The 27,234-nt window shown below is 34.3% G+C and overlaps 2 protein-coding genes across 2 annotated transcripts; one reads left to right on the forward strand and one right to left on the reverse strand.

The window, feature by feature from the left end:
- The first annotated feature begins 10 nt into the window (after nucleotides 1-10).
- On the forward strand, nucleotides 11-11,236 carry LOC123674041 (sodium-dependent neutral amino acid transporter B(0)AT3). The gene is made up of 7 exons (XM_045608864.1): nucleotides 11-109; nucleotides 4,505-5,078; nucleotides 7,289-7,461; nucleotides 7,664-8,335; nucleotides 8,508-8,869; nucleotides 9,280-9,543; nucleotides 10,677-11,236. Exons 2-7 carry the CDS (start codon nucleotides 4,577-4,579, stop codon nucleotides 10,861-10,863), a joined length of 2,160 nt encoding a protein of 719 aa, XP_045464820.1. The 5' UTR covers nucleotides 11-109; nucleotides 4,505-4,576; the 3' UTR covers nucleotides 10,864-11,236.
- Nucleotides 11,237-12,796: 1,560 nt separating this feature from the next.
- LOC123674042 lies at nucleotides 12,797-22,638 on the reverse strand. The gene is made up of 4 exons (XM_045608865.1): nucleotides 22,443-22,638; nucleotides 19,188-19,415; nucleotides 16,728-16,846; nucleotides 12,797-14,983 (listed from the first exon to the last, which is right to left on the reverse strand). Exons 1-4 carry the CDS (start codon nucleotides 22,557-22,559, stop codon nucleotides 13,909-13,911), a joined length of 1,539 nt encoding a protein of 512 aa, XP_045464821.1. The 5' UTR covers nucleotides 22,560-22,638; the 3' UTR covers nucleotides 12,797-13,908.
- Nucleotides 22,639-27,234: the final 4,596 nt, after the last annotated feature.

Consider the following 27,234-nt stretch of genomic DNA (forward strand, 5'->3'; position numbering starts at 1 on the left):
AAATGGCGGATGCGCTTGCGTCAGTATTGATTCACTCGAAACAGTGAGTTGCTTGTTGTGAGGCTTTGTAGTGGGATGTGTTTCTGTTCAACGGCCTTACGACTCTCAGGTACGTGTTTCAGATGTGAAATAATATTATCCTTTTTGGAGGGAAATTACAGAAATAACACTTGCGATAACTGACATCCTTTCTGGATGGCGGTAAACGATGATTTTGATACAATATATCTGAAGAAAATCATCGATATAGGTATCTGAAAGGATATTTATTAGGAAGCGTTATATGAACATTTTTGAGTCATTCAACTCTGATCTTAACAGGAGGCAACAGTTCAAGATGGTGCATTTTAAGAAAAAGAACTTTTTCGACGCCTTCATAGGTTTTCAATTTCATAAATGACAAATATTTCAGGTTTTCTCATCCGATAAGCATTAATTAAAAATATTTATGGTCATTAATTAGATCGTTTAATTTGCCGGCATTTTTAACACATCATATGAAGATTCAATCCAAGTGGATTTTATATTCATTATTAAGTTGTTAATACGGATTTTCTCATTTTATAGTTCCAATATTGATGGCATTGTTGAATGAACATCGCATGTATAGATTTTATTGAACGACATTAAATGATTTATGAGAATTAATATTTGCAGATGGGGTGTATTTGTAGAATAGGCATTTAATATCCAGGAGTAATCATAATCAAATTTGGATTTCATATAGGTATTAGTAATTTTTGAAATTTTTTAAATCTTATTACTATAATTGTCTGAATCGTTGAGAATTTGTACTTGTTAAGTTAATAGAATAGTTTTCTCTTTTTTGAGAATATAAAATTATATGTGGAATGATTTGAGTGTACAAGTCACTAATAATTCATAAATTTTGAAATAAAACACTCTGTTTTTCAGACGTGAGAAACAACTTATTTAGTTGATTTGGGTTAATGTTCATATTTTCTGCTTAAACTGCTTCATTTAAAAACCCAATTACTTATGATAAACCATGTGAAAAAAAAACATTAAAAAATGAGGTATTTCAAATTGATGCACTTTAGTTTATTCAATTTGGTATAAAATTCCATTTGAAGGTTATTCCAACCGTAAAAATTCTCCCCTGTAAATTGACCATTAAAATAAAAGTATGTTAAAATTCAAACTGGCAGGTTCATCGGCTTAAACGTACATTTTCATTAAATTTTCCAGCTTATTTTATTTTAATAATTTCACTTCGAAATCTTCTCACGTCCCTTTTATAGTGAAACGCATCCTGAATCTTAAATAGTTGGGAACTTCGAGCAGATTTGAGGTTTTTCAATTGAATATATTCAACTACGAGTATTTTATAGAGAAAAAATTGATTTTGAGTTTAACTTCTTATGAAAAACTTCTAAGAAATAGGTACGTATTTGAAAATCTACACTAGGCTGCAATTTCTCAAAAAGCTTATTTATTTTCACATTTCCTCAATCAGGCTGATGAAACAAACAAATATTAATATACAATGTTCACTTGTAAATGTTATAAAGATCCTTAACATAAGAAATTAACAATATTCTGAAATTCCTATATCTGTCACAATTTTTTTAATTTTGTTTATTATAGAAAGAAATACATCATTCCTCTTTGAAGGAAGGTTCAATGGAATTTTGTTTATATTGTATATAATTATTATACAGGCGGCTTAGTAAAGAAGATTTGGGGATTTTATTGCAGGGAATGTTGACAAATGCAGCGGAGTGGAACAATCTTATGTTTTTCTTAAGAATTTTATAAGGATGAAATATGAAAGGGTGACCAGCAAACTGGGCCGAATTGCCGCTCTTCAAAGAGAGGCGCCTGAAAGAGTCACTTCACTGTTTCACCCCTAACGCCCTGCTTGAAGGTTGACCAAAGAAGTCGATTCTCTAAAAAGAATATATTTTTACTCGAAAGGCACGGGACTTATTGGTAAAGTGTTTGATGTTACTGGGTGTTCAAATTGTGAGTGGTTTTCCCGATTATTTCCCTCGAAGCTTTTCATTGTGTCGAGCAAATTAAAAATACTATAGCATCAATCATTTCGGTGACAATCTCATATGAATAAGAAAACCGACTACTCTACATAGTAGGTGGAATAAATTTTCATTAACGATAACTCCATACATTTAGTTAACTTGATAACTAATCCATTTTTCTCATGCGAAGCAAGCATTAATTGGGTGACCTACATAATTTTAGAATTTTCGTTCTGAGTATCAGATGACGATAAATCCGTGTTATTTGAAGTAATTAAAGAGGAAACCTTTTAATCGATCAGAATTTCACGCCTTGAAGTGATATAAAGACGGCTTATAAATGAACTTGGGGAATATTAGGATGTATTTTCACGGTTTTGTCTAATTGTGAAGTTTAATTAATAGTATATTATAAAGTACCTATCTCAAAAATAGGAAATGTGTTTATATTTTAGTTGGATAGATGCCTAAAGCTCAAATACACTCAGGTGCAAAAAAATGCACCAAGTTGATATTTAGTAAAATTTGAAGTCTCATAGTTTTCTTATTTTTAGCTCAATTTCCAAATTAGGGTATAACAACAAACTTTTGATAAACCCTGTATACAGGGCCGGCGCGAGCAATTTTGGCGCCTGAAGCAAGGAATTTTTTGCGCCCACCAACCGTAAAGCATCACCTGTTTCGATGATAATACAGAACATTCTACCCCCGATCAAGAATTAAATTCTAGTGAATGAAGAACATTAGAATTTTTCAATATATAATATCACACCGGGTTTTTTAAAGTTTTTTAATTGAATGAAAGAGCTACTTATGCTGTAGGTATCTTGATTTATTCCTGGATTTTTTCGACGCCGATGAATAATGCGTAAGTAATATATCTGATTTTCACATTCACAAGACACAGCGTACGATAGATGAAAGAATACCTATCACAATACAAGATACAAAGGGCGGTAGGGGATGCAAAGCTTCGAAAACTAAATGAGATTAAAAACATGTGTTTCGCTGAAAACATTTGGCATTTAACTAGTTTCGAATGCAAAATCGTAGGAATTTTCCATATGTTGAAAGTGTAAACAACTTCCACATAATTCGGAAGCGAAGATAGTGTTGTTTTTCGTCTTTGTGAAATACTTTTCATCCCTCTTTCAATTAGGGTAATAGGTAATGCTGCTTATATTGGTTGGGTTGCCATGTGTTATTTATTGAACATGCGGCTTAGTAAAGACGGTTTGGAGATTTGTATTGCAGGGAATGTTGATAAACGCAGTGGAGCGGACCAACCTCATGTTGTTTTTAAGAACCAAGACTATATTTTTTCAGAAATATGAAAAGGCGGCCACAAACTGGGCTAAATTGCCGCCCCTCGAATAGAGACGCCTGAAACAATCGTTTCACTGTTTCACCCCTAATGCAGGCCCTGCCTGTATAGTAACTAATAAGCCAATATTCAACAAAATATTGAATATGCAAGTTCGAATTAATAATTTTATCTACAGTTAACTGAAAGATTTTCAAAAATTGCGCTGAAAATCAGAAAATTATGAGACTTTAAGCTTTACCAAATAGCAATTTGTTGCGTTTATTTGCACCTTACTGTAGTTCGACTTTCTGAAAATCAAAATGTTTCGCGAAAAACGATATATCATGTTAAAGCAGAAAATATTGCTTTTGTATGATGAAGAAGATCCAAATTTATCAATTACTCGGCGCGCACAATATTTGGGCCTCTTATACGGCACCCTATGGCGTATTTTGTATCTGATGGATTTGCATCTCCATCCTTATAAGGATCAGTTGACATAAGAACTAAAGCAAGCTGATCATGGAATGCTTAGAAGATATGCCAATGGGCTGCTTGAATAACAACTTTTGGGTTACATTTCTCACTTGGTGGCTACGTTAACAAGCGAATTGTTGCATCTGAGGCAGTGAAAATCCTCATGTAGCTGTTTTGGCTTTATTACAAGAAAAATTCTTAGGACTAGTAATTCCTCCTTTCGGCAATGTGAATTATCCACCAAGATCTTGTGATAATTCTCAGACTTTTGAAGATTTGAAAACCAACACCCGTCAGGTTATTGGTGAGATATTGCTCGAAATATGGCGGTGAGTCATCGGAATATTACCTCATAAAGATCCAGACCTGTCAGTGATTACGCGGAGGACATTTGAATGATGTTCTATTTCACATATAATGGTCCAAAGAATTATATTGAAATATAAATTGATCGATATTCTACTTACTTTCGGAACCACAAAATAGATTACTCCATTCAATCCAATATTGAAATGTCTATTGAAAATATCAAACACATTACAATAGAGCTGTTACATCATTCGAATTGATGCTGAATACTTCTATGTTCGGTTGGTTATTACAATCATACATTAATGAAAAATCCTGAAGGCAATAATGGATGATTTCGGTGAAAATAGTAGTTGTATATATAAGTCGTGAGATAATACTACCAATAATAATAGTATTTTATTTTTTTCAGAATCCCAAAATAAACATGCAGGACAATAAGAGGTAAATATTCACTCAACTTATCTAAACCAACACCACCAAAATGGCCAACACAGCCCACTTGGTCAGACGACAGAGTTCCCGGGACCTCCATGTCCAGCGTTCTATAGATCGATTGGAACTCAAGGAGATGAAGGGTCGTCTGGTCGTTGAGAACGGGAATACAGGACCTGCCTATGGCGCCACCAACATGGCTTTCGAAGACACCAGTCCCAATACCAAGATAAAATCTACGCTGAGCAGCAAAAGACCTTCAATAGATGGCAAGCCTATTTTCAAGCCTGAGGGAGGAGAAGATGAGAGAGAGTCTTGGGATAATAAACTGACGTTTTTGTTGGCGACCATTGGATATGCAGTGGGTTTGGGGAATGTTTGGAGATTTCCGTATTTGGCGCAGAAGAATGGAGGAGGTGCCTTTCTAATTCCTTATTTCGTCATGCTGGCCATAGAGGGCATTCCAATTTTCTATTTGGAGTTGGCGATCGGGCAGAGACTCAGGAAGGGTGCTATTGGAGTATGGAGCCAAGTATCGCCGTATTTAGGAGGTAAGTATACAAAAAAAAAAGAAGTATCAGAGTGTTAAAAGATCAATATCAAGAAATAACCTCAAGGAAATGAGCTGCAATCAGAGGTTGGCAACGATAGACCGGTTTCAGTCTTCTTAGAGCTCATTTGTATCGCACAAGTCAACCAATAATGACAACTAAGTAATTTGTATTGGTATTCGCAGACTAAAACTAAGTTCACCTGCTGCTGTCGTCAGTTTCATGCTCTGTTTGATTTTTATGTTTTCATTTTCATTTTGCCTCAGTCGTATTCCTAAGTTTCTTTCAGGTATTCTTCCAACCTCGTTTTTGGCTTCATTGCTTTCCCCTTCTCATTTTCTTCTCAGTTCACACTAGTTTTCCGCCTATGTTATCCTTAATTGTTGGTGTCTCTGTGGCCTGACGTATTTCTTCGTTTTTTGTATACAAGGAGCGTCTAACACTTTTTTCAGTGTTTGGCTTTGTTTTGTGTCCGAAATGTTAATTTTGTTTTTGTTCCTAATGATAATTTCACTGCCGTATGCCATGGTCAGTCTAGTAATTGACTTGTATAGCCTTACTTTCAATGTCTTGCCTAGTTTGCTTCTCCTGTTGATGAGTGGATACAGATATTCTTTGATCTATTTTACTTTTCTTCCTGAGTTTTCTTTATTGTTTCTGTATTGAAACATAATTGCTTGACTCTTGTTTCCTTTAATCTTTACTCTGCATTTTCTGAACCGACTGACTTTATGTTTAATCAATCATTGACATATTAATTCCTGGTGAGATGTGACTTGAATTCTGACTTTGAAAATGTGTGCCATGTTTAACTATTCCGGTAGTACAAGCGAAGGTGCCAAACTACTCATCTACCAAACCACATAACTCTAGATGGACCGAAAAATTATACTGGTTTTCTGTATACATATTTGCATGAATTTGGAATTCTCTTGGGAATCACTGAGCACTTTGCTTGACATCTGCATCCAACAAAATATATACGTAAAAAACTACAACATTGCAATAATAACGAAATGAAAAATAACAATTTGCTATTGAAAAAAATATTCATTCATTGAAGGTAGGTATTTTGACACTTTCGAAAGGCGATTATTGAAGAGATTAACGAGTTCGATAAATTTATTACCAATATCGATTATACTTTTAGATATTTAGTATGTAATAATGACTGTACTTTATTAATAGCTAATATTCAATTATTAGCTGCCTCGTAAATAATATCTAAAAGCAGGTAATATTTAAATTGATGTCAAATAGGTAGCTCGCTTTGAAAGGAGCTTCTATTGCCATTATTCATCTTCTGTTTATTGCTCAGAGTTATTCCAAGAACTATCACATCTATTTGCATGAAGTTTCGTACAAAAATGGCATTTTCCCTATCCTTAGTCAATTATAATATCTCCATTGGCAATCATAATCTCCCTGCAATTCAATTGCATCTATTAAAATTTTCCAGTTCAGTTGCTAGCATTCGACATCGAAATATCCTTATATTGAACATTCATGTTTCGTGAACCGTTAACCCAAGTTCGTTTTTCTCGTTTCCACTTCATTTCTCTCGCTTCTGCATTGAAACGGAAAATAAATCGGTATTCCAGCTTCAGCATGTCTCTGCGAAGAATACTGACATAATTCTGACAGAAAACGCCACAATACCTATCTTGTGTTCTGAGACACAAAACCATTCCTTTTTATCGCATAACATTTTTAATGTGTGAGCTTCAGCACCATATGCGTGGAAAAGATGATAAATCTGAAAAGTCATGAGGACTTGAAAATATGACGTGATAAAAATCTTAACATACGCTATTTTTCCAGTGAGCATCATATATTATGTTTGAGGCGCTTTCGCGAGAGATGTTGAAATGCTTTTTAGGTATTAAGTTTTTAGTTACTTCATAATCTCAAAGACTGGTTGTCCATTGCTATTGAAGATGAGATAATAAGAGTCTGCTATCAATTAAATTTAGTTAGAAGGGTTCTGTGGTTTTCAATACGATTAAAAAACTCTTCTTTATCTGCGATCGAGTCGGAAGAAATATGTTTCAGGGGAATTTTTCTTTGAAATTCCAAAGGATTATCATGAGAAATGATGAATCCAAACGATGAGGAACTTTGAAATTTTATTTAAACCAATTACTGCAGAATTTCAGACTAAGAATCAGAATCTCTGAATTGCATCTTCACCGTCTTAATTCAATTTTCAGGTATTGGCATCAGCAGTGCTGTGGTATCCTTCAACGTTGCATTATACTACAATACTATCATAGCTTGGTGTTTGTTCTACTTTGCTCAGAGTTTTCAGTCTGAACTTCCTTGGTCTGAGTGCCCAAAGGTTCATTTTCCTAACGGAACCTACATACTGGATCCTGAATGTATGGTAGGTAATTATAGAGGAAGAATTCAAGACGGTCAGATCTTCGTCATTTTATAAGAGCTGAAAGTTTACTGTCAAAGTAACCAAAACTCAAACTTTGTAGTTACTGGTCGTGTTCACCTGTGTAGGAGACATGAACAGGAAACCTTCCAGCTTTTATAAAATGACGAAATCCACTAAATTCACATAAAACTATATTTTCCAGGTGAGCAGTCCAACGCAACACTTTTGGTATAGAACCACCCTGATGGTGTCTGAGGACATCAGTACCCCAGAAGTTTTCAACTGGAAAATAGCTTTGGCCCTAGTCCTCTCTTGGACATTGGTGTACCTCTGCATGATGAAGGGCATAGCATCCTCCAACCTAATCGTTTACATCACAGCAACATTCCCTTACATGGTGCTCATCATATTCTTCTTTAGAGGCATAACTTTGAAGGGAGCTTATGATGGACTGCACCACTTGTTCACTCCCAAGTGGCACACCTTACTGGACCCTGTAGTTTGGTTAGAAGCCGGAACTCAAATATTCTTCTCTCTCGGATTGGCTTTTGGAGGTCTTATAGCCTTCTCCTCTTACAATCCAGTAAACAATAACTGCTTCAGAGACGCTATCACCGTGTCGCTGACAAACTGTTTCACTTCCATGTTTGCTGGGATAGTGGTGTTCTCTATAATTGGATTCAAGGCTACCATGATTTACGATAAGTGCTTGGATCTGAGGAACACCACCTTAACCAATCTTTTCGGTCCTGATTACAATGAGAGAGACTTGCCACCAGCTGGATCTTTCATCAACGTGACCGTTAAAAATGTCACGAAGTCGTTGATGATGCCAGAGTTGGAGGTGTGCGACTTGGAACGAGAATTGGATAATGTGAGTTGCAAACTGATATGTAACATGTAACTGATTTATGTAACATGACGATCTTATAGTGAAATACGTTGGCTCGAGATGGTGCTTCATCATAGAGTTACCATCAAAAATGTATAGATTTACAAAAAATCAATTGATTGGTTTAATTTTCATGCATTGATTTTTATTTCAGTCAGCATCAGGTACAGGACTGGCCTTCATAATTTTCACGGAAGCCATCAACCAATTTCCTGGCGCCCCATTGTGGGCCATCCTCTTCTTCTTGATGCTCTTCACGCTTGGAATCGATTCGCAGTTTGGTACTTTGGAAGGAGTAGTTTCGTCAGTATCGGACATGAAGTTATTCCCTAATATGTCGAAGCAGCAGCTCACAGGGGCGATATGTGGAGTATGTTGCGTGTTATCCATGATATTCGCCCATGGTGCTGGTAGCTACGTGTTTGTTCTGTTCGATAATTTTGCTGGAAACTTTCCCTTGCTCATAATAGCATTCTTCGAATGCATCTCAGTCTCCTACATCTATGGACTCAATAAGTGAGTAAATTATGTTATATGGTCTATTTAATTTAGGTATGAAATGACGTCACACCTAGTGATATTTTGGCAGTGTGTCATTCTGATGTTTTTAATTCATTTATTTCGAAATTGCAATTACCTCAGTTTTTCGAAATCAAACAATCATAAAAACTTCAAAACCTGGGAATAGTCTGGCAAAAATTTGTTGATGATGATTTTATGATCAAACTAGGAAAAAAATCGTGGTTTGGCAACGATGCTGGAAAACGTTTTATCATGCCATTTCAATGCCAAGATTCGACTATAATGTATTTTTCGACAAGCGTGCGCTTTCAATTCTCATTACACACGCATTTCAAGTCATAAAGAGTCACTTTCCGCACCTAACCTTACTTAACCTTTGTAACAATGATGATTTTATTTTCCAGATTTGCTGATGATATAGAAATGATGACAGGCTCACGGCCAGGCTTTTACTGGATGCTCTGCTGGAAGTACCTTTCTCCTCTAGCTATGATTTCAATTTTGGTGGCGAGTATTATTGAAATAGCTACAAAGGGGTCAGGATATTCTGCTTGGTCATCCATTAAAGGTGAAACTGAATGGCATCAATGGCCTTCTTGGGCTATAGTTTTGATATTGGTACTTTTACTCGCTTCTACCCTTTGGATACCTGGTGTTGCCATTGCGAGGTAATTTTCACTTATTATTTACTTTATCAAGTGAAATATTGAGTAGAGTATTCAGTAATTAGGTATATGAGTGGCGGAAATCTATGTTGATGGTGAAAGAGAAATTGTCGTCATCGAAAGTTTTGTTTTTTTCATGCATTCACTGTTTTTGTTCTTATCAGAACAGGTTTATTTTTCATTTCTTTTGGACACCATGTGTTCGGCTGTTTCTACCCCATTTCCTTAGACCCTGCAGATCTCATCTGCTGACTTACCAATGCGGTATAAAAGATATTTGCATCTGCTGACTTAACAATGCGGTATAAAAGATATTTGCATCAACAGTGTCCTATCAGCAGTCCCACCATTGCCCGAAGCTCAGCTCGTGGTAGCTTCAGAAGCTTCCTGGTATAGGTCGGTGAAAGCACCACAAATTTCTTTGCCTGAGCAAGACCCGGAGTGTTTCTCCAGAGGGTTTTTCTGTGAGACATAAACCCTAGTTGCTCCTATGTCTGGTCAAGATTATACATACATTTACACCACAATGAACTGTCAGATCATGCTAAGAATCTTGAATACACAAAACCAAAGCTCTTTGCTGACCTGAAATAGCTAGCTAGAGCCAATAGAGTTATTCTGTTATAAAAAACCAAATCATAGTGGTACCGAAGACAATGAACAAGTGGATTAATTAAAGTAGTAGTAGTAGTAGTAACCGCTAGACCTGATTTGTGTTCTAGGCTTGAAAAAAATAACTATTGGGTAGCAGTTCAAAAATTCCGACATAATAGATACCTCTGAAAGAATAATTCCAGATTTATGGTAGCACAAACATATATGGAATTTTCTCCGTACTTTACAAAGAAGCTCATGCAGATGCCATGAGCTGAGCTTTGAGTTAATGCAGAACATAAACAGTTTGGGTAGTTTCTTAACGTCATAAGCAATAAGTAATGTGCTGGCTCAACACAATGCTCTTAAACACGTTGCCAGATTTGCCAATATGATTGACGATTTCCTTGGTAACTGTTAAGCAGGGTAAGGACGCAAAATAAAACGATAGTAGTTTCGATAGGCCGCTCTATAACCAATCCATCTTTATTTCTGATCTTTTCTACTGTATCGTTACCGAATTTCATTGACTTAATTTTCAGATTATTTGGAATCGTTGTGGTGGATGATTCAGAAAAGGCTTGGTTCCCTGCAGATGAACTGAAAGATTTCCATGGCATCATGCCTCATGAACCCACCCCTGCTGAGCAACTTTTATTCTGCATAAGGCCTGATGGTTCTGAAGGATTCTGTTGCGCTACAGCTCCTGACGATTTCGACGATTTGTAAACGGAGTTATATTGATAACTATTGCTTTAATCATTCATGATTACATATCGATGTTGATTCACATATCTTAACGAATATCAGTTTGGGACAAATACTCCTTGATTTTGTAATTTTGAATCCTCAATTGACATATCTAATGAAACTGACAACTTTCATTTTTCTTGATGAAGAATACAGTTTCCAATACAAGAAAAGTATTTGTTGTGAAGTCAAAATGATTTTCACTGTCCTATATGATTCTCTAAATTAGGAAGATTAGATACGAGGCAAAAAAAGGAAAAAAAAAACGCAAAAATTAATGTGGATATAAACGGAACTACCTGCAATGCAATAAAATATTATTGAAAAAATATGGAGCATATCATTCGACAAATTTTTTCAACGCATGTATGAAAAGTCAATGTAAAGTGAAAACTGCAATATTTATTTTCATTTTTGAGTTGTCATTTTCAGAAATATATACTTATAAATGGATGTGTACTTAAGTAGTTTTAACAAGTGAGTAGATATAATGATCTGAAATAGTTTTATAAGTATTTCGATGTGTTTAATATGGCCTTCAATTGTTTGTGATTCCAGGAACTAGACAATAATTTTACGAACTTATTGAAACCTCAAAAAGAAGGTTTGAGAATGGTGTTCAGCTAAAATTTTAAATTTTAATGAAATGTGATATGTAGCACAAATTATTCACCTCCTCAATTTATTTTATATTCATAATACCGAAACGACATCTGACAATAATTATATCTTCTGATCCTCAGTGATATTATTTTTGTGGTATTTAGATTTTTTTGATGGGATGTCCATAATGAAAGATATATTGGTCATCTTAAAATCCGAAACTCTACACCTTCATGTTTTTCAACATATTTCAATAAGATTTTTTTGACTAAATAATTATTTTTCTCTAATATTTATATCCACTTTTGTAAAACTCTAATTGAATAAAAATTTTAAAATCAGAGAGAAAGACTTATGAATATATTCAGACAAGCTATTCAGAGAAGCTCCACTGTCATATTACAGTGTTTTTACACATTTGGTCGTGGGATAACAAATATGCCCAATTCGATGAAACAACTCAAGTAGATCGAAAAAACCTAAACTGTTGGTATTTGATGAGTTATGAAAAGTGGATATATATTTAAAAAAATACAAAATACATTTCCATTCAAACGATCCTAGTCAATTGATTGATATAGGTATGTAGGGACTATAATATAAGAAGAATGGCAAACAATACAAAGACAATAAAATAGTTATATATAAGGAAAAAAGCATAATGTTGCAAAGAAAAAAGCAAAAAAGATTGATCTAGTTTTAGCTATTTGTTGTTGAAGATAACATATCTGACTGATTGAGATAAAGTACATTACACATTTATAGTAACACTTTGTTTTGTATTCTTTTACTTTTTTCATAAATAGTTGAGTCATCAGAATATTTCTAAATAGCATTCTTTATAGGCCATTTTGTTATATTGTATAAATGTAAAGTTATGTATATACAATGTTATTGATGAAATAAATTGTAGTCAACGTTTGAAGTATTTCACTGATCTCTTATTTCTTTCTTTTATATTGACAAATATTTATTTTATTGAAATTTTTGAAGATATCTATCTAATATGAAATGGCGCTCAACTTTGTATGGCCTAATCTGTTCGATATCTGATTTGTATTTAAATGTTTTTTTTGACAGATAATCAGGAGATCTTTCTTGGTAAATGTTGCTTGTTCTAATAATTTTTAAGCTATTTTGCGAGACAACTAACGATTGTAGATCCAGAAAATTTCCTTTTATTCAACTTAGTAAGATCCACTTAAGTATCATTATAAAATATGGACTAAGCTACTTTGAGGCTTGTCCAATAAAATTGCAATTGTGAAGTGGCATTAAAGGTTACTTGAGCGAAAAAAAAACAAGGATCGACAGGTATTTTTTTTTTTTATTTCAATTAGTGAGGTTCCACCCAATTTCATTGCTTGTTGGATTTCAGAATCATTAGTGAAAGCGAGAATCGATACATTTTATTTCTCCTCATTTGTTAAGTAGTCATGTAATGCAATCATCAAGTTTAATCATTATACAGGATGGTCCAGATTTCAGTTTTTTTGAATGATGAAAATAATTCGAAGAACTCTTTTTTTAGTGAAACTCTGTTGATTTCAGAAAAGAAATAATTTTCTCAAAAAAAAAATAATAAGACTGTGATGTAGATTTTCAATAGGAAACGGTTCATGGCACCACTATATTTCCGCGACTGAATAAATTTGGCAATGTTCCTAATTCGGAACATTACATTGGGCGCGTTCAGCAGAAAGATCGGTAACGTAAGTAGCTCCGCCACCGATAAGTATCAGTTTGGTTTAGTATTCTCTGCCGAAAGGGTTGCTCCTTTTCTTGACAGTAATAGGTTCTGTTGGTCCTCCTTGAAGGTTATGTTATGATGAGAGACAATTTTCTGTTATAATATCGATTTTAATTTCCAAGTTTGCTTTCGGTATTATTACTATTTTATTCTTCAATATATGGGATCTTTATTCAGAGTAACATTTTAGAATGTTAATAAACGTATAGGTTTCAGTTTCTAATATTGCTATAATTGAAATTTAAATGTCATCCCCAAATCACTGTCACAACTGTCACTAATGTCAGTTACTCAACATGTTACCAAAAAGTAGCATGAAATAAATTCGCTACCAAAGATGGCGACCGCTCTCGGAAACTGATAGAATGCGTTCAGCAGAAAATTCATAGAATATTGACAAGTGTTCCACAACTGTTGAGCCTGCTGAACGCGCCCATTATCTTCAGACTTCAATACCTAAAAATTAAAACGATGAATGTAATAATACTAGAGTTATAAGTAAAAAATTGATAGTTTTTTTTAAATATTAACACCTTGTATCTGGAAAACGTTAGGATATATGTTTATATGAACTCTTTTTCATGAAAAGAGTTTTTCTATCCGATGCAAAAGTTATTGAACTAAAATCTGGACCACCCTGTATTACATAGTATGGGAAGCATTCAGAATAACTAAAATATATCAGACTTTTCACCGTAGATTCCAATCATGTCATTCTGCATTTTTTCTGTAATCAGCTGATTGATCAAATCCAGTTCATTCTCGTAATCTTCATCTCCGAAATATTTACACTTTTCATTGACCTGCTTCACTATTTCATCAAACTCAGCCAAGCTCTGGCTATCTACCACTTTGACAGGTTTTTCTTCTTCGGAACTAGAATGCACTTGTTCAATGGAAGATTCTGTGGTTAGGTTCTCAGAAGATGGAGGTGATATCGAAGCAATCGTAGTTGCAACTACTGGTTTTTTAGTGTTCAAAACGGCGTTCAATGACCTTGAAACGTCATAACGAAAGGCCTTAGGCCGTCCTCGTTTTCTTCTGGTAGATTGAGGTTTCGCGAAATACTGGCAAGTTTGAAAGGCCTCCTCGAAATTTGGGAGCTGCGCCTTCCCAAAGCCTTGAAAATTTTGACACTTCGATTGGTTGATGTTGACTTGAATAGATGGTGCTAGGATAGGCTTTGGGATAGAATCCTCTCTTATTGGATGTTTTGAAAGTTTTCCATTGGTTTTGTTTGTCATGTCCGGAAACTGTCTATCGTATTGTTCTGGATTGTCAATACCCAAAGGAAAAGATTTTCCTGATTTTTCTTGCTCATTGTCGCTTAAGAATTGGCTTAAAATCCTGGAATCATTGTCAGTGTCTTCCTTGTAGTGCCAGATTGAGTTGGAGAAGTTTTCCAAAGCTTTCTTGTACAGCTCTAACTCGTTATTGTGAATTGTTTGAGTGGAAGCGTCCTTGCAGCGGAAGTCGTTTCTTGAAATCTCCCACTCTGAAAGAGGCACTGCTGATATTTTACCAGGAAGATCGTACTTGATTAGATTCACGGATATGAGGAGGAGACAGGTAGATGGCATACTGTAGGGCGTCACTATCAAGTCATCTACGTAATGCCTATTAACCAAGACTGCTCGATGGATCTTTAGTTGCTCCAAGTATTTACCATAGTTTCCTTTTAGGATAGGATTTGGAGTGAATCTCACAGAGAAGAGGGCACCGTAGCAAGGGTAAACATAACCATAGCTGTAATTTAAATAATTTGGTCAGTTCAAGGCTGAACGGGGGTAATCTCGGATTGGTAGATTGAAAAAACACGTTTGAAGAAGAGGGAGTTTTTCCTTAGTTTAACTATTGTTCTAAAGATCTGTAATTTTGACTTGAGTTTGAGGAAATATACCATATGATTAACCGAATTGGAGATTGGATTGGAAATTTTTGTAATAGTTAAAGGTTCTTCCATAGAGATGTTGCTGTTCTATTCATTCAACATAAAAATGAAGAATGAGAGTGAATTACAGTACTTAAATTCGTGATGTCATTTAATAATTAGAGAAAAATTCTTTGCGAGTGGATGTGATACTCTACTTTCTCGTTTTTGTCTCCCAAAAATATCAGCGCATTCTTTATATAGGGTGTTTTTTTTCGAGGTATATAACTTTAAGTTGGCATTACTGTTCACGATGGCGACCGATTCAACAGCTGTCAAGTGATTTATTCTCAGTTTGGTTTGGCAATTCATTTTGAATAGGCTCACGCCTGAACAACGCTTGCAAATAGTGCAATTTTATTTCGAAAATAATGGTTCTGTGCGGAATACGTATCGCGCACTACATCCATTTTATTTTGTTTAGCGATGAAGCGCACTTCTGGTTGAATGGCTACGTCAACAAACAAAACTGTCGCATTTGGAGTGAAGCTAATCCTCAAGTGTATGTCGAAACACCGTTATATCCAGAAAAACTGACTGTTTGGTCCGCTTTATGGGCTGGTGGAATCATTGGTCCGTACTTCTTCAAAAACGATGATGGCCAGAACGTTACAGTCAATGGTGATCGGTATAGAGCCATGATTACTAACGTTTTCATTCCTGAATTGAACAACCATGATGTCCAGGAGCTGTGGTTCCAACAAGACGGAGCAACATGTCACACAGCTCGTGCCACAATCGATTTATTGAAAGACGTTTGGTGACCGCCCAATTTCACGTTTTGGACCTGTGAATTGGCCTCCAAGATCTTGTGATTTAACACCGCTAGACTACTTTCTGTGGGGCTATGTGAAACCATTGGTCTATGCGGATAAGCCACAAACCCTTGACCATTTGGAAGACAACATTCGCCGTGTTATTGCCGATATACGGCCACAAATGTTGGAAAAAGTCACCGAAAATTGGACGTCCAGATTGGACTACATCCGAGCCAGCCGTGGCGGTCATATGCCAGAAATCATATTTAAAATGTAATGCCACAAGATTATCTTGCGGATAAATAAAATTCATGTCAATCGAATAGTCCATCGTTGTTTTATTGCAATTTAAAGTTCTATAGCTCTAAAAAAAACACCCTTTATATCTGAAATTTGTGTGGGACCATTTACGGTCTGAACTGAAAGTCCATACATTCAAGGTGAGGCTGTTACAAGGATGTGCTCAGATTGACATACTGATGGATCACCAGACATTTTGCGTGTGAAAATTTGGAAATGAAGGCAACACATTTTTTTAATTGCAAACGTGCAGAAAGGCTCAACTTCCACAATTAGACTCGGAAACAATACCCATCCTTGAATGGGTATTGATAAATCTCCTACTAATTATTAGTTCGATATCCGTTAATCGATTAATTCTTCTCTTATCAAAATTGCATTCATTACAATAAATAATAACAAACAATCGCGAAACTGATACTGAGTAGTGAAAAACAATCAATTAATCAAATTTTTTCTTGTTTCAAGGAAATAATTGAAGATTTAGAGGTTATATAGTTACCTAGCTCGAATGTTGACGTGAAATTCTTTCCTTACTTTCTTTGAGTATATCAGGTCCATATTTATACTGATTACATATCCGTTGCATTCCGTTGCACTATCGATGGCAATATTGTATTTCTGTGGAAAGGGAATAACAATGGAATATGAATTTATTAAAATCATTCTCTTTGTGAATGGTTCATCTTACCTCGATATTCTCAGATAGAATATTCGAAATAGAATTTCAAATTTATAGGAAGCAACCCTGTTACAAGTGGGTAATTTAAAATCTGAAACTTTTCTCGACAGAAATACATTGCATAGAAAATAGTTATTTTTTTACTAGGCAGCAAAGTAGTAGAATGACTGCCGCGTATGATAGTTCATAGCCGAGCGTAGCGAGGAATACAGCTAAGGCAGTCAATCTACTTTTCACATTTAATTTTTTCTCCGATTGTTTGTGATGAAATATGTATGATATTGTATTTGCAAATTATTACAATTCCCACAATCTTTTTATTTTTCCTTTAGTGATAAATTAATACAAAATTTGATAGATATCGCAATTGTTGGAATGGTTGTTTGCTATGGAAATGTATATGTCCATAATTATTATACATTGTTTGAAACTTATGGAATTTCTGAAATAACGTTATATTTATATTATGGACAGTGGGACTTATTCCTCTAAAAATGAGGGAGGTGGCAAATAATATTCATTTTACAAAAAAAGTCAAATATTTTATTCCCATTGAGAATAATCATTTTCCTGTCTATGCAAGTGGGGACTTTCACTTTGCTGCCTAGGCATGAAAAGTGATACTTTGCTGATTGATATGTGTCTGCAAAATTAATATTTGCTGTCAATCGGAGAAAAGCAATATTATTGATGTCATTGTCAATTTTTATTATCAATGTAGCCTAGCATAGCCAGATGCATTGATGACGATCAGTAATCAATTAGAAGATCACCTGTAGTTTTTTGTTTTATTGTGCGTGTTGTTTTCTGTTTAAAAAAATGAATAAAATTCATAATACAACAGGTTTAATTGAATAACAGCAATCAAAAATCAGTTAAGGGGTTAATAATGTAGTAAGTTGATTATATTTTTGAATAAAGCGTCAAGCTATAGATTCATATCCTTTACAAATGAGTGAAGGATCGTCAAGAATGCATCACCCAGGAAGAAAAACATGGCCATAATCTCACCTTATTGACCGAATACATTTTCTCCGATGAATTTCCATTATGACTAATATTACAAAATTTATTTTAACCCGATATTTTCAAAATTGAGGATTTGGCGACTATTTAAAATTCACCTCGCTTATCTGCGCCAACATGTACGATCTAATATTCGCTTCTTCCAATCACTAATTCAAACATTATAAAAAGTCTACTGTTTTCGACTGATGTACCGGGTTTTCCACCATAATTTGACCCCCCCTTTAACTTTGTTACTAAAAGAGGTACAAAAAACTGTTTCCAACAAAAGTTTCACGAAATCGACTAGTGTTTTTTAAAATGAATTAAAAAAAATGAAATATATACAGAGTGGGCAACATATTGATTGCAACTTCATTCTTTCAAATAGAACACCCTGTCACCCTGTATATTTTTCTATATTTGACTAGCTCTTTTTCCCCTGATTTCGAATATATAACATATGTTTGGTCTATCTCTCTTATTCTGAGTACCACAAAGTTTCAAGCTTTTTTTTAAGCAAGCTATCAGTTTTCGAGTGGAAGGCTGCGATAATACAAAATGACTTTTTTGAGTTATCTTGTAAGCAACGATATATAACATTCGTTTATCATATTCATATTCATCGAATATTCACTACCCAGAAGCGGAAAAATTTGAAATATTTATGTGAAGAACAATAAAAATAAGAAAGCTACAAGGAGAGAATATATGAAGCTGCATCCAAATCATCCAATTCCAATTTATAGTGAAAAACGTATGTCATTATCGTTCCTTACAAGATAATTAAAAAAAAAGCATTTTGTATTATCGCAGCCTTCCACTCGAAAATTGATTACTTAGCTTGCCAGTTGGTTCTTAGAATTTGAAACTCTGTGGTTCTCACAATAAAAGAGTCAGGGGAAAAAGAGCTAACAAATATAGAAAAATATACAGGGTGTTCCATTTGAAAAAATGAAGTTGCAATCAATATGTTGCTCACTCGGTAAATATTTCATTTTGTGGAATCATTTTAAAAAACACTAGTCGATTTCGTGAAACTTCTGTAGAAAAAATTTTTTTGTACCCCTTTTAGTAACAAAGTTGAAGGGGGAGTCAAATTATGGTGAAAAACTCGGTACAATGTGTTGATGTATTAGTGTTCTAGAGACTTTTGTGTTTTACATGAATAATCTCCTTTATTTTCTATAATTCTCAATTAGCCTAATTCAACTTTACCGAAATCATATTTAATATGGAGTTGGTAAATATATCAACCGTTATCAAGGAACATACCCTTGGTATAACGGCACCGTAAATTTTGGGAGCAAAAACAATGCTCTCGCTCTTCTCCGCCATTGGTTGTAAATCTATCCAGTGTGTTCTGTGTCTAACGTGGCGGCATACGACGCCAAATCGGCCACAGACGCAGAGTGGGGCGCCATAGTTACTCACAAAAAAGATCCAGTAGCCTGTACTCAAGATGAAGGCAGTTGGGAAAGTTTGATCGAAAACGTCAAAAATCTGAAAAAAAATCACATTTTCAATGTGTTCGGTTCATAGTATGTTAATATTTTAATTTGATCTTCATTTAGTTGGTAATGGTACAATTCGAAATAATAATAATTAGGGGTTCACAGCTTGGCTTGATTTTCAATAAAAAAAATGATTAAATGAGAAGACACCTTGCAAAAAACACTTTTTTTCATGAACTTATTGTATAAAAGAACCGAATATATCAACTTTTTGAAATGGAAACATGAATTAAATTACTATAAATCATAACAAAATAAAAAAATTAATATTTCTTAATATTGAGAGACCTCCAGGCTTTGTTTGATTTCATAAATTTCCATCCAGGACCTAAGACACATGGGGCATTTCGTACATTTATCGCCTAACCTATTGTGGGTTTTTGTAACTGTAAGAGCAGCTCTGGAAAATTGTCTTCAAAAGGAGATGAAGATGCTGGCGATGATGAAAAATCCTTGGCCATTTTGGCCAAATTTAGAAGGAGATTCCTGAAATTGCCAAAATGATTTCATAGGAATTTGAGAAATCTACTGATAAAGTCACACTGGCAAATGCTTCAGTCTCTCGGCGCTCGATGAATCCCTTTATTTAGTCTAAGCGCGCACGAGATTGCAGAAATATATGCCGTGCGACGCGTGCATATCATGCTCAAGTAATATCAAGTAGCTTGATATCAAGTCAAGCAATGAATGTCTAAAATCAAGTCAAGTCAAGCTCAAGTATATAATTTTTCACGAGCTTGATTTTCAAGTCAAGTAGTTGGTTAAAATGACAAGCTGCATAGCTTGATGAATCCCTAATAATAATGGTAATCGTCTTTTATTCATGAAGTAGTTTCCTAAGGGAAGCAAAATACAACCTCGAAGTTCCTCTCAAGGACACTAAGATTAGAGTCATATTTGTTGATATTGATATGACGTTATAGCAATAAAAAAACCTTCTCAAAATTTAGAAGCTGTTCTCACTGTCATTTCAAGGAGAATAAGTACTAAATAATGATTATCGTATAATGGTATAATCAATTATATTTATGATCGTTTCATGTTTGTACCTTATTTATAATTATCGAGAATATAATATTAAAGCAAATGACAAAATGATTTAGTCTTTAACAATACCATAGTTATCTACGTATTAATGCAAACTAGGTATAGTCAATCTTTTGACAATTTCCAGAATTGAGGGTGATTTCTTTGTTATTCATTGCCAGATATTTTTTTCTTAATTGCTACCAATTTTGGATAATTTAGCACCCACGATTTTCAAGTTGGCACTTGCATTGTCCATGTGATTCTGAATATTATGTGATGAAAGGAACTGATCTGTTATCAACAATCTAGATTTTGGCAGATTCCTTATCAAAAATGCAGATTTTTCCATCAGATTTTCTTGTAAATATCCTTTGCCAACCTTACTTGACTCCTATAACCCCAGCTGTTCCAGATCTGAGAGCCAACGTTGACAAAAAATTTGAATTATGTAGCGATAATCACGATAAAAATCAATGTCAAGGCAATGAAACTCATTCATGTAAGTGAGTGTCGTTAGGAGTAATTTATCGTTAAATAACATCGATATTCACATTAGCAGATATCAGAATTGATGAATGTTTCACCAATGGGAACGCTTCTGGTTAGAAAACAATTAGGCGTTCAATAAAACGTTATGTAGACATAATATAATTATAAAACGTCCACTAATTTGATACCAGTTAGGTAAAGATAATGTTTCATTGTAAACGTAACGAATCATGAATATAGAAAATTAATCGAAATTGAAGAGTTATTTTCAAACCTAAAGTCTAAATGTGTTTTTTATTACGTTTTACAATTTCAAACATCGTGCAAAATTTTATGTTCATCGCGTAACTAGAACCACAAAAATTTCAAGAAAAATATTAAAAAACATTGCATATTTCCGTTATCATAGATCAGACTTGAGAATTCGCTTAGGGTATAGTGTAGGTGTAGTAAAAAAAAATCCATTATTTTTGCATGAAGAACAAGGCTTTAATCACCATAGTTAAAATGATCCCATTCAGGTTGTTGCCACTTTGAAGGCACTATGCTTATTGGTCAAAGCTGGCCGCTTCTGGACGAGTGCTTCCTTCAGATGGTACAATTGTTGACAGTACAGTTAACAATTGTGCCGTAGGGGAGCAGCTCATAGTAGATAATTCCCTACTAAACCCATCAATCACACTGCAAAACCTTTCTGGTTGTCATTCCTAGCTTGGTCACCATTTTCGACGGCTCACCGCGTTTCGACCACGACCGTTTTCGCTTGACGTTGTCGTAGGTGATTCTCTTTTCATCACAAGTCACCAACTTCAAAAATGGGTCTATTTTGTTGTGATTCGTAGATGGAAATTCGGTCCTTGAGGTTTTTTCCGTTAACTATTGTAATTGAAGTTTTTCATTCAAAAATAATGGATATATTTTCACTAAACCCTTTATGGTAAAAGAAACATCCAATATTCCCATGATAAGGATTTGACAAAACAGGAAGTATAGACTTCCAACATGTATATATTAAAGCAAAAATCTAAAATATTAGAAGATGTCGATCATCACTGAAATAATCAACATTGAATCGTAAACACAATCCATCAGAAATATAATGTTAGGTTGTGAGATAATGACTTGAAAGTTCATTGGATATTTCCGAGGATATTTTTTAATAAAAATACATCAATATGAATTTTAACATGTGTACACAAACTCCCAACTTCACGTCAGTGCTTTCTTTATTAATTATTATATTGGTGTTTATTATACTATTTCTCTTATACGTGATAGGATATTCTACTGAAAAAGGAATAATAAACAAGAATTAGGAAAGCACTAGGGATCACATGAAAGTATATGCGTTATCCAAAGGCGCATGAATGACGAGCGCTCAAAAGCCTCTGATTTTACTCAAGTGCTTTCCACATTTTTTTTAAAATGCTAATGAGGTGTGAGAATTTCGAGGATTTGTTATCGACAATCATAAACCGATGGAAAACGTAGTACCTACCTTGGCATCTGTGAATCTCTCCATGTTATTGTTGCAAACATACAAAGCAGCATCCAAACTCTCCTCAACAATTTTATACATTCTGTTATAATAGGACGATTGACACCCCAAATTCATATTTCACCTTGTAAATTGAATCACTCGATAACTCCAACAATGACCCGCGATGAATGAAACGATATTAACACCTTCATTGGCATCATTTATTACCTTTATGTTTTATAATGATTTATATAGGTATGTATTTATATTATGTACTTATGTACTCGCAATGTTTTGGTATTCGCCATCTTATCTTGCTATTCTTCGATTGCTAACGGCGTGGTGATAAAGATGTCGACAGTTGAACAGTAATGCATTTGATTGCACTTTTGTAGAAGCTTCTCATTTTTATCGATCCCAATTTTAGACAAAACCTGAGAATTATGGAATTAAGTTTAATTTTTTATGAATAGCAAATTATGTTGATATGTACTTATTATTGATTGAACAATTGGTTTGTGGCTTGAGGAAAACAAATCCTTATTAAATCATCGACGTTTCGATCCCAAGCTCTGATCTTCTTCAAGACAAAAACCCTAGTTATGGAAAAAAATCATTTTCTGAACTTTTGAACTTCCTTGAGTACAGAAAAATTCTCTTTATATTCTTGATGTTTATCTATTTTACTCACAAAGTTTCGATCATTTGATTGATATTAGAATCCCGTTTTCAAACCTCGTATTTCGCATCTATCATGATATTTATTTTATAAATATTATATATTATTGATATATTGTAGATATCTTGTGATACAAATAAAATAACAAATCCAATATGCTTTTCGATTTCAATGGTATCTATATACCTATTCCATAACAGAATCTTGGAAATATTAGATACATCCTTTCACAGAATGGAACACCATCTCAAAGAGGTTGGAAGATTATGGAAACCGCCTTCATATCCCTCTTTGCTCTTTTCTTTCAGTTAATCGATGGCCTTCATATCGTGACAGGTTGTGTGCTCACATCCAAGAAATGAAAAATACACTCAGTTTAAGAATCCATTACCGAAAAAAGTGGTGCAGATGTTAGAGATCTTGATTGATGTTATCAATCTGTTACTTAATTGATCAATTGGCTCTTGGTATGTCCCTAATGAAATTTTTTTCAGCTGGATATCAGTTATCACAAAGAAACCTTCCATTCTTTCAAAAAATAATAAAACCTGTTCAGTTTGATGATTATTTTTGATTCAAACAATACTATTTGTTGATTTGAAAAATTTTACTATAATTTTTTTTTTATATCATCTGCATTTGTCAAAAATATCAGAGCCTAATAAATTTTTTCGAAAATTTTGATTTTTCTGACGTCTGATTGTAAATTTTTCCTCGAAATAGGCAGCATATTCAAATAAATATCATGAAATTTCATTAATTGAACAAATATTTGCGTTATATTTTTCAAACTACCAGTGGCACATCATAAAAAAGTATTGGAGGGAAAATATACAAAAATATCAAACTTCAACACCAAGTTCTTCTTCAAATCACCCAATTAATTAATCATTCTTCGTTTGATTCAGAAACATCCTTTATAATTATTGATGAACTAAAAACAATAGTAATCAGTGATTATATTCATTGAACATAAGAACGTGTTCCATAATAAGAAAAGTAAAGCTTGATTCAGGACAAAGTATTTTTCATAATATGATCTTATCACATAAATAATCAGCCTTTCCTTTTGTTTAATTAATTTATGCAAGAAATTTATGGGTTGAGTTACAGCAATATCTCAAGTAAATTTGGTACAAAGATAAACACGCTAAATTGACGTTTTTCTTATTAAATATGCTAGAATTTTGCGAGGGGTTGATATCAAACTGGGCTATCGAAAAAGTTGTGGTTAGCTGGAATCGAGGAATTTTCCTCAATTTGGGTTAATTCAACAACTACAAACTTCAAGTGAACCATTGTGACTTCCATTCATATATTAGGCAAATTGGAAGAAAAGAATGAATGAATGAATAAAGGATATGGTATTACGTTTTCTCATCTTCATGTATAGTCTCCATTGCGGAGTTTGAATATCTTTATTGCTATCTCGATTCTGGAAGCTGCAGCCTGAATTAAGTCAAATGAAGTGACTTTCGCGGGTTTTTAAGCCAGTTTATTCTTCTCCTTCCAATAGATGTTTTTCGTTCTATTTTTCCTTGGAGTAAGAGTAACCAATATAACAGTGTACATGTTCATTGAATGGTAACAGAACCTACTATGATAAAATAATTTTGCGTGGTATTTATAACAATATTTCCATACGGGGTTAATCTATTCAGATAATAGAATATGATGAAACTGTTTTCGTATGTGAAAAATAAAAATTTCATTTCATTTCATAAAAAATTCATAATATTGAAAGTTGAAAAAACTGAATCCTCTTCGATTCTTCTTTATTTTTGCGTGCTTTTTCCAAAGGAACTCCAGACTAACATTTAGGCACTTTTAGTGGGCAAAATCATATCGATGGCGCCGGAAATTCCTATTACTTGATAATCGAAACAGCAGTCTTGTTTGTAAAATTTCAAGTTTCTAGATCTAACGAAAAGTTATATCTCAAAAATACCCTATAAACTTCATTTCTTAATCTCCTAGAGGGAAAATATCCATCTCCTTATGATTTTTTCGATAAGCGAGAACTAGAGAATCGTGATAGTCGAAGAAGAGGTAGTAAATTGTGGAGTTGTAACACGAAATGTATGAAGCAGTAATATTAATGGATGCTTTTTACTGTGTTCCTGTTAGTCGTTGGAAAACTCAGGATGGGAATGTTTTTGGTCACGTTATCATCCAAGCATCCAAGTTGAAAGAACATCACTCGGCGGCCAGAAGCCTGGTAAAGGGTGTAAGAAATCCAGAAGGCTAGATAATGCAAAAAGATGCAGACTGAAAGAAATTATATTATAAAAACTAACAGAATAGCATAAGTTTCGATGGGAATTCATTTTTTCTACAACCTTTTTAAGTTGAAAAGTGACATTTTCCTGCACAATGCGGGAAAAACTCATGCAATTTATTTTCCTCACTCGAGTATTGAAGATAAATGAGATTCTGTCATGTCTCTATGCACCGAACGCCCAATTAATGATGAGATAACTATAGTTATGGCATGCAGAATTACGTCTATCAGTTATGTGCATATGAATAATTAATCGAATATTTTGAATTCCAATTTATTTCATACGCTTGTAGAAAAAATGTTGTCCCTCACTCTTTCGGAAAGTGTCAATTGTTTTACCTAAGTCAGCTTGGCGTCGGTCAACATCAGTTTCGTGCAAAAAAGCACCACTTTTCGCACTTGCTATTTTCTATTTCTATTTTCATTTCATCACAATGTCTGTAGTTTTCAAATTTTGAGCAAGGAATGGACTCAAATGATAAGGTTCGAATCTCTGATGGTGAATTCATGGTCGAATTCAAGAATGTCTCAATTTTGAAGTCTGATCCCACATCAGCAAACTATTTCCGTAACAACAAATCCAGATTGGAATATGATATTTTGTGTATATTATTGTAGGCTTGGTTAATCGATCGTCTAGTGGTATGATTCGATTACCTGGCCTTTCTTTTTTTTCTCCGTGACTTTGTTGGATTTGTAATAATTAAACTCTTTTGAATTATTTACATCTATTTACAAAGCCACAATTATACAGTACAAACTCAGTATTGAGAAGATCCTAATTACGTCTTAATTAACAAGTTTCTCACTACGGTACTGAATTTCGTCTTTAACTCTAGTTTTAATTACTCGAAACGTCTTCGATATGTCACGTCTTCGTCTTATTACAAGTTTTGGTCGTCTCGTCTTTAACTCGTTCGCGACTCGTCTTAATCTAGCCCGCGAACCGTCTTTTCGTCTTACGTCTTAAGTTGAGCGACCAAACTTGACTCGTCTTAGACTTGCCTTGAACTGTACCTGTCTTCGGCTTAATTTTAACTGACTCTCCGACGATTGGAACTTACCCTGTCTCGAATATCGACCTCCCTTGCTTGACCACACCCTTAGGGAAAGTACCATCCCCTAGTCCACAAAGATCTTCGCGGATTACTGGAAATCGAATATTCTCGAAGGACAAGAACCTGATACACAGATGTGACACATCTGGTACGACCGTGTTGTCTTCGAACTTTCTAAACCCCCCAATAAATCTCTTCAAGATTTACAACTCCATAACGTATCTTCGACACCTCGAAGAATTACACATCCTTTTTACATTATATGTACAATAACAATTCGTTCCCTGTAAATTCATTGAAACTGTCATGCCCTTGACACTTGAAAAAACTAATAGGTCTCCAAGCATCCGGTTGACCATCGCAATTATTTACAGGGAACAATAACTGGATCCTACATTATTATTAATGCGACATAAGGGTTTTTAGCTTCTATGAATTGGTATAAGGAAAATTAATATCATGGCACACAGATAATTATTCAATTCCGGAAAAAGTACTCCTCGAGTGGGATTTGAACCCGCAACCGCCGAATCACTAGTCCAGTGCTCCACCAATTGATCTACCGAGGAAGTTGGAAGTTTTTACTTTTATTATTACTTATAATAATTAGAATCAGAACCATAAAAACTCAAGCAAATACCAAACAAAAAAATATCAGTAACAACAGATCCTAATGAAGTGAAATTTCGCAAGAGGATAAAAAAATAACAATTCTGGGCTTTATTCAAAATTTATGTTGATGGCATTATCAGAATAATGGAAAAAAAAATTAGAAGACAGGAGTTTTTGAGC

The sequence above is a fragment of the Harmonia axyridis genome, chromosome 2 (genome assembly GCF_914767665.1).
Source record: "Harmonia axyridis chromosome 2, icHarAxyr1.1, whole genome shotgun sequence".
NCBI classification, from domain to species: domain Eukaryota; kingdom Metazoa; phylum Arthropoda; class Insecta; order Coleoptera; family Coccinellidae; genus Harmonia; species Harmonia axyridis.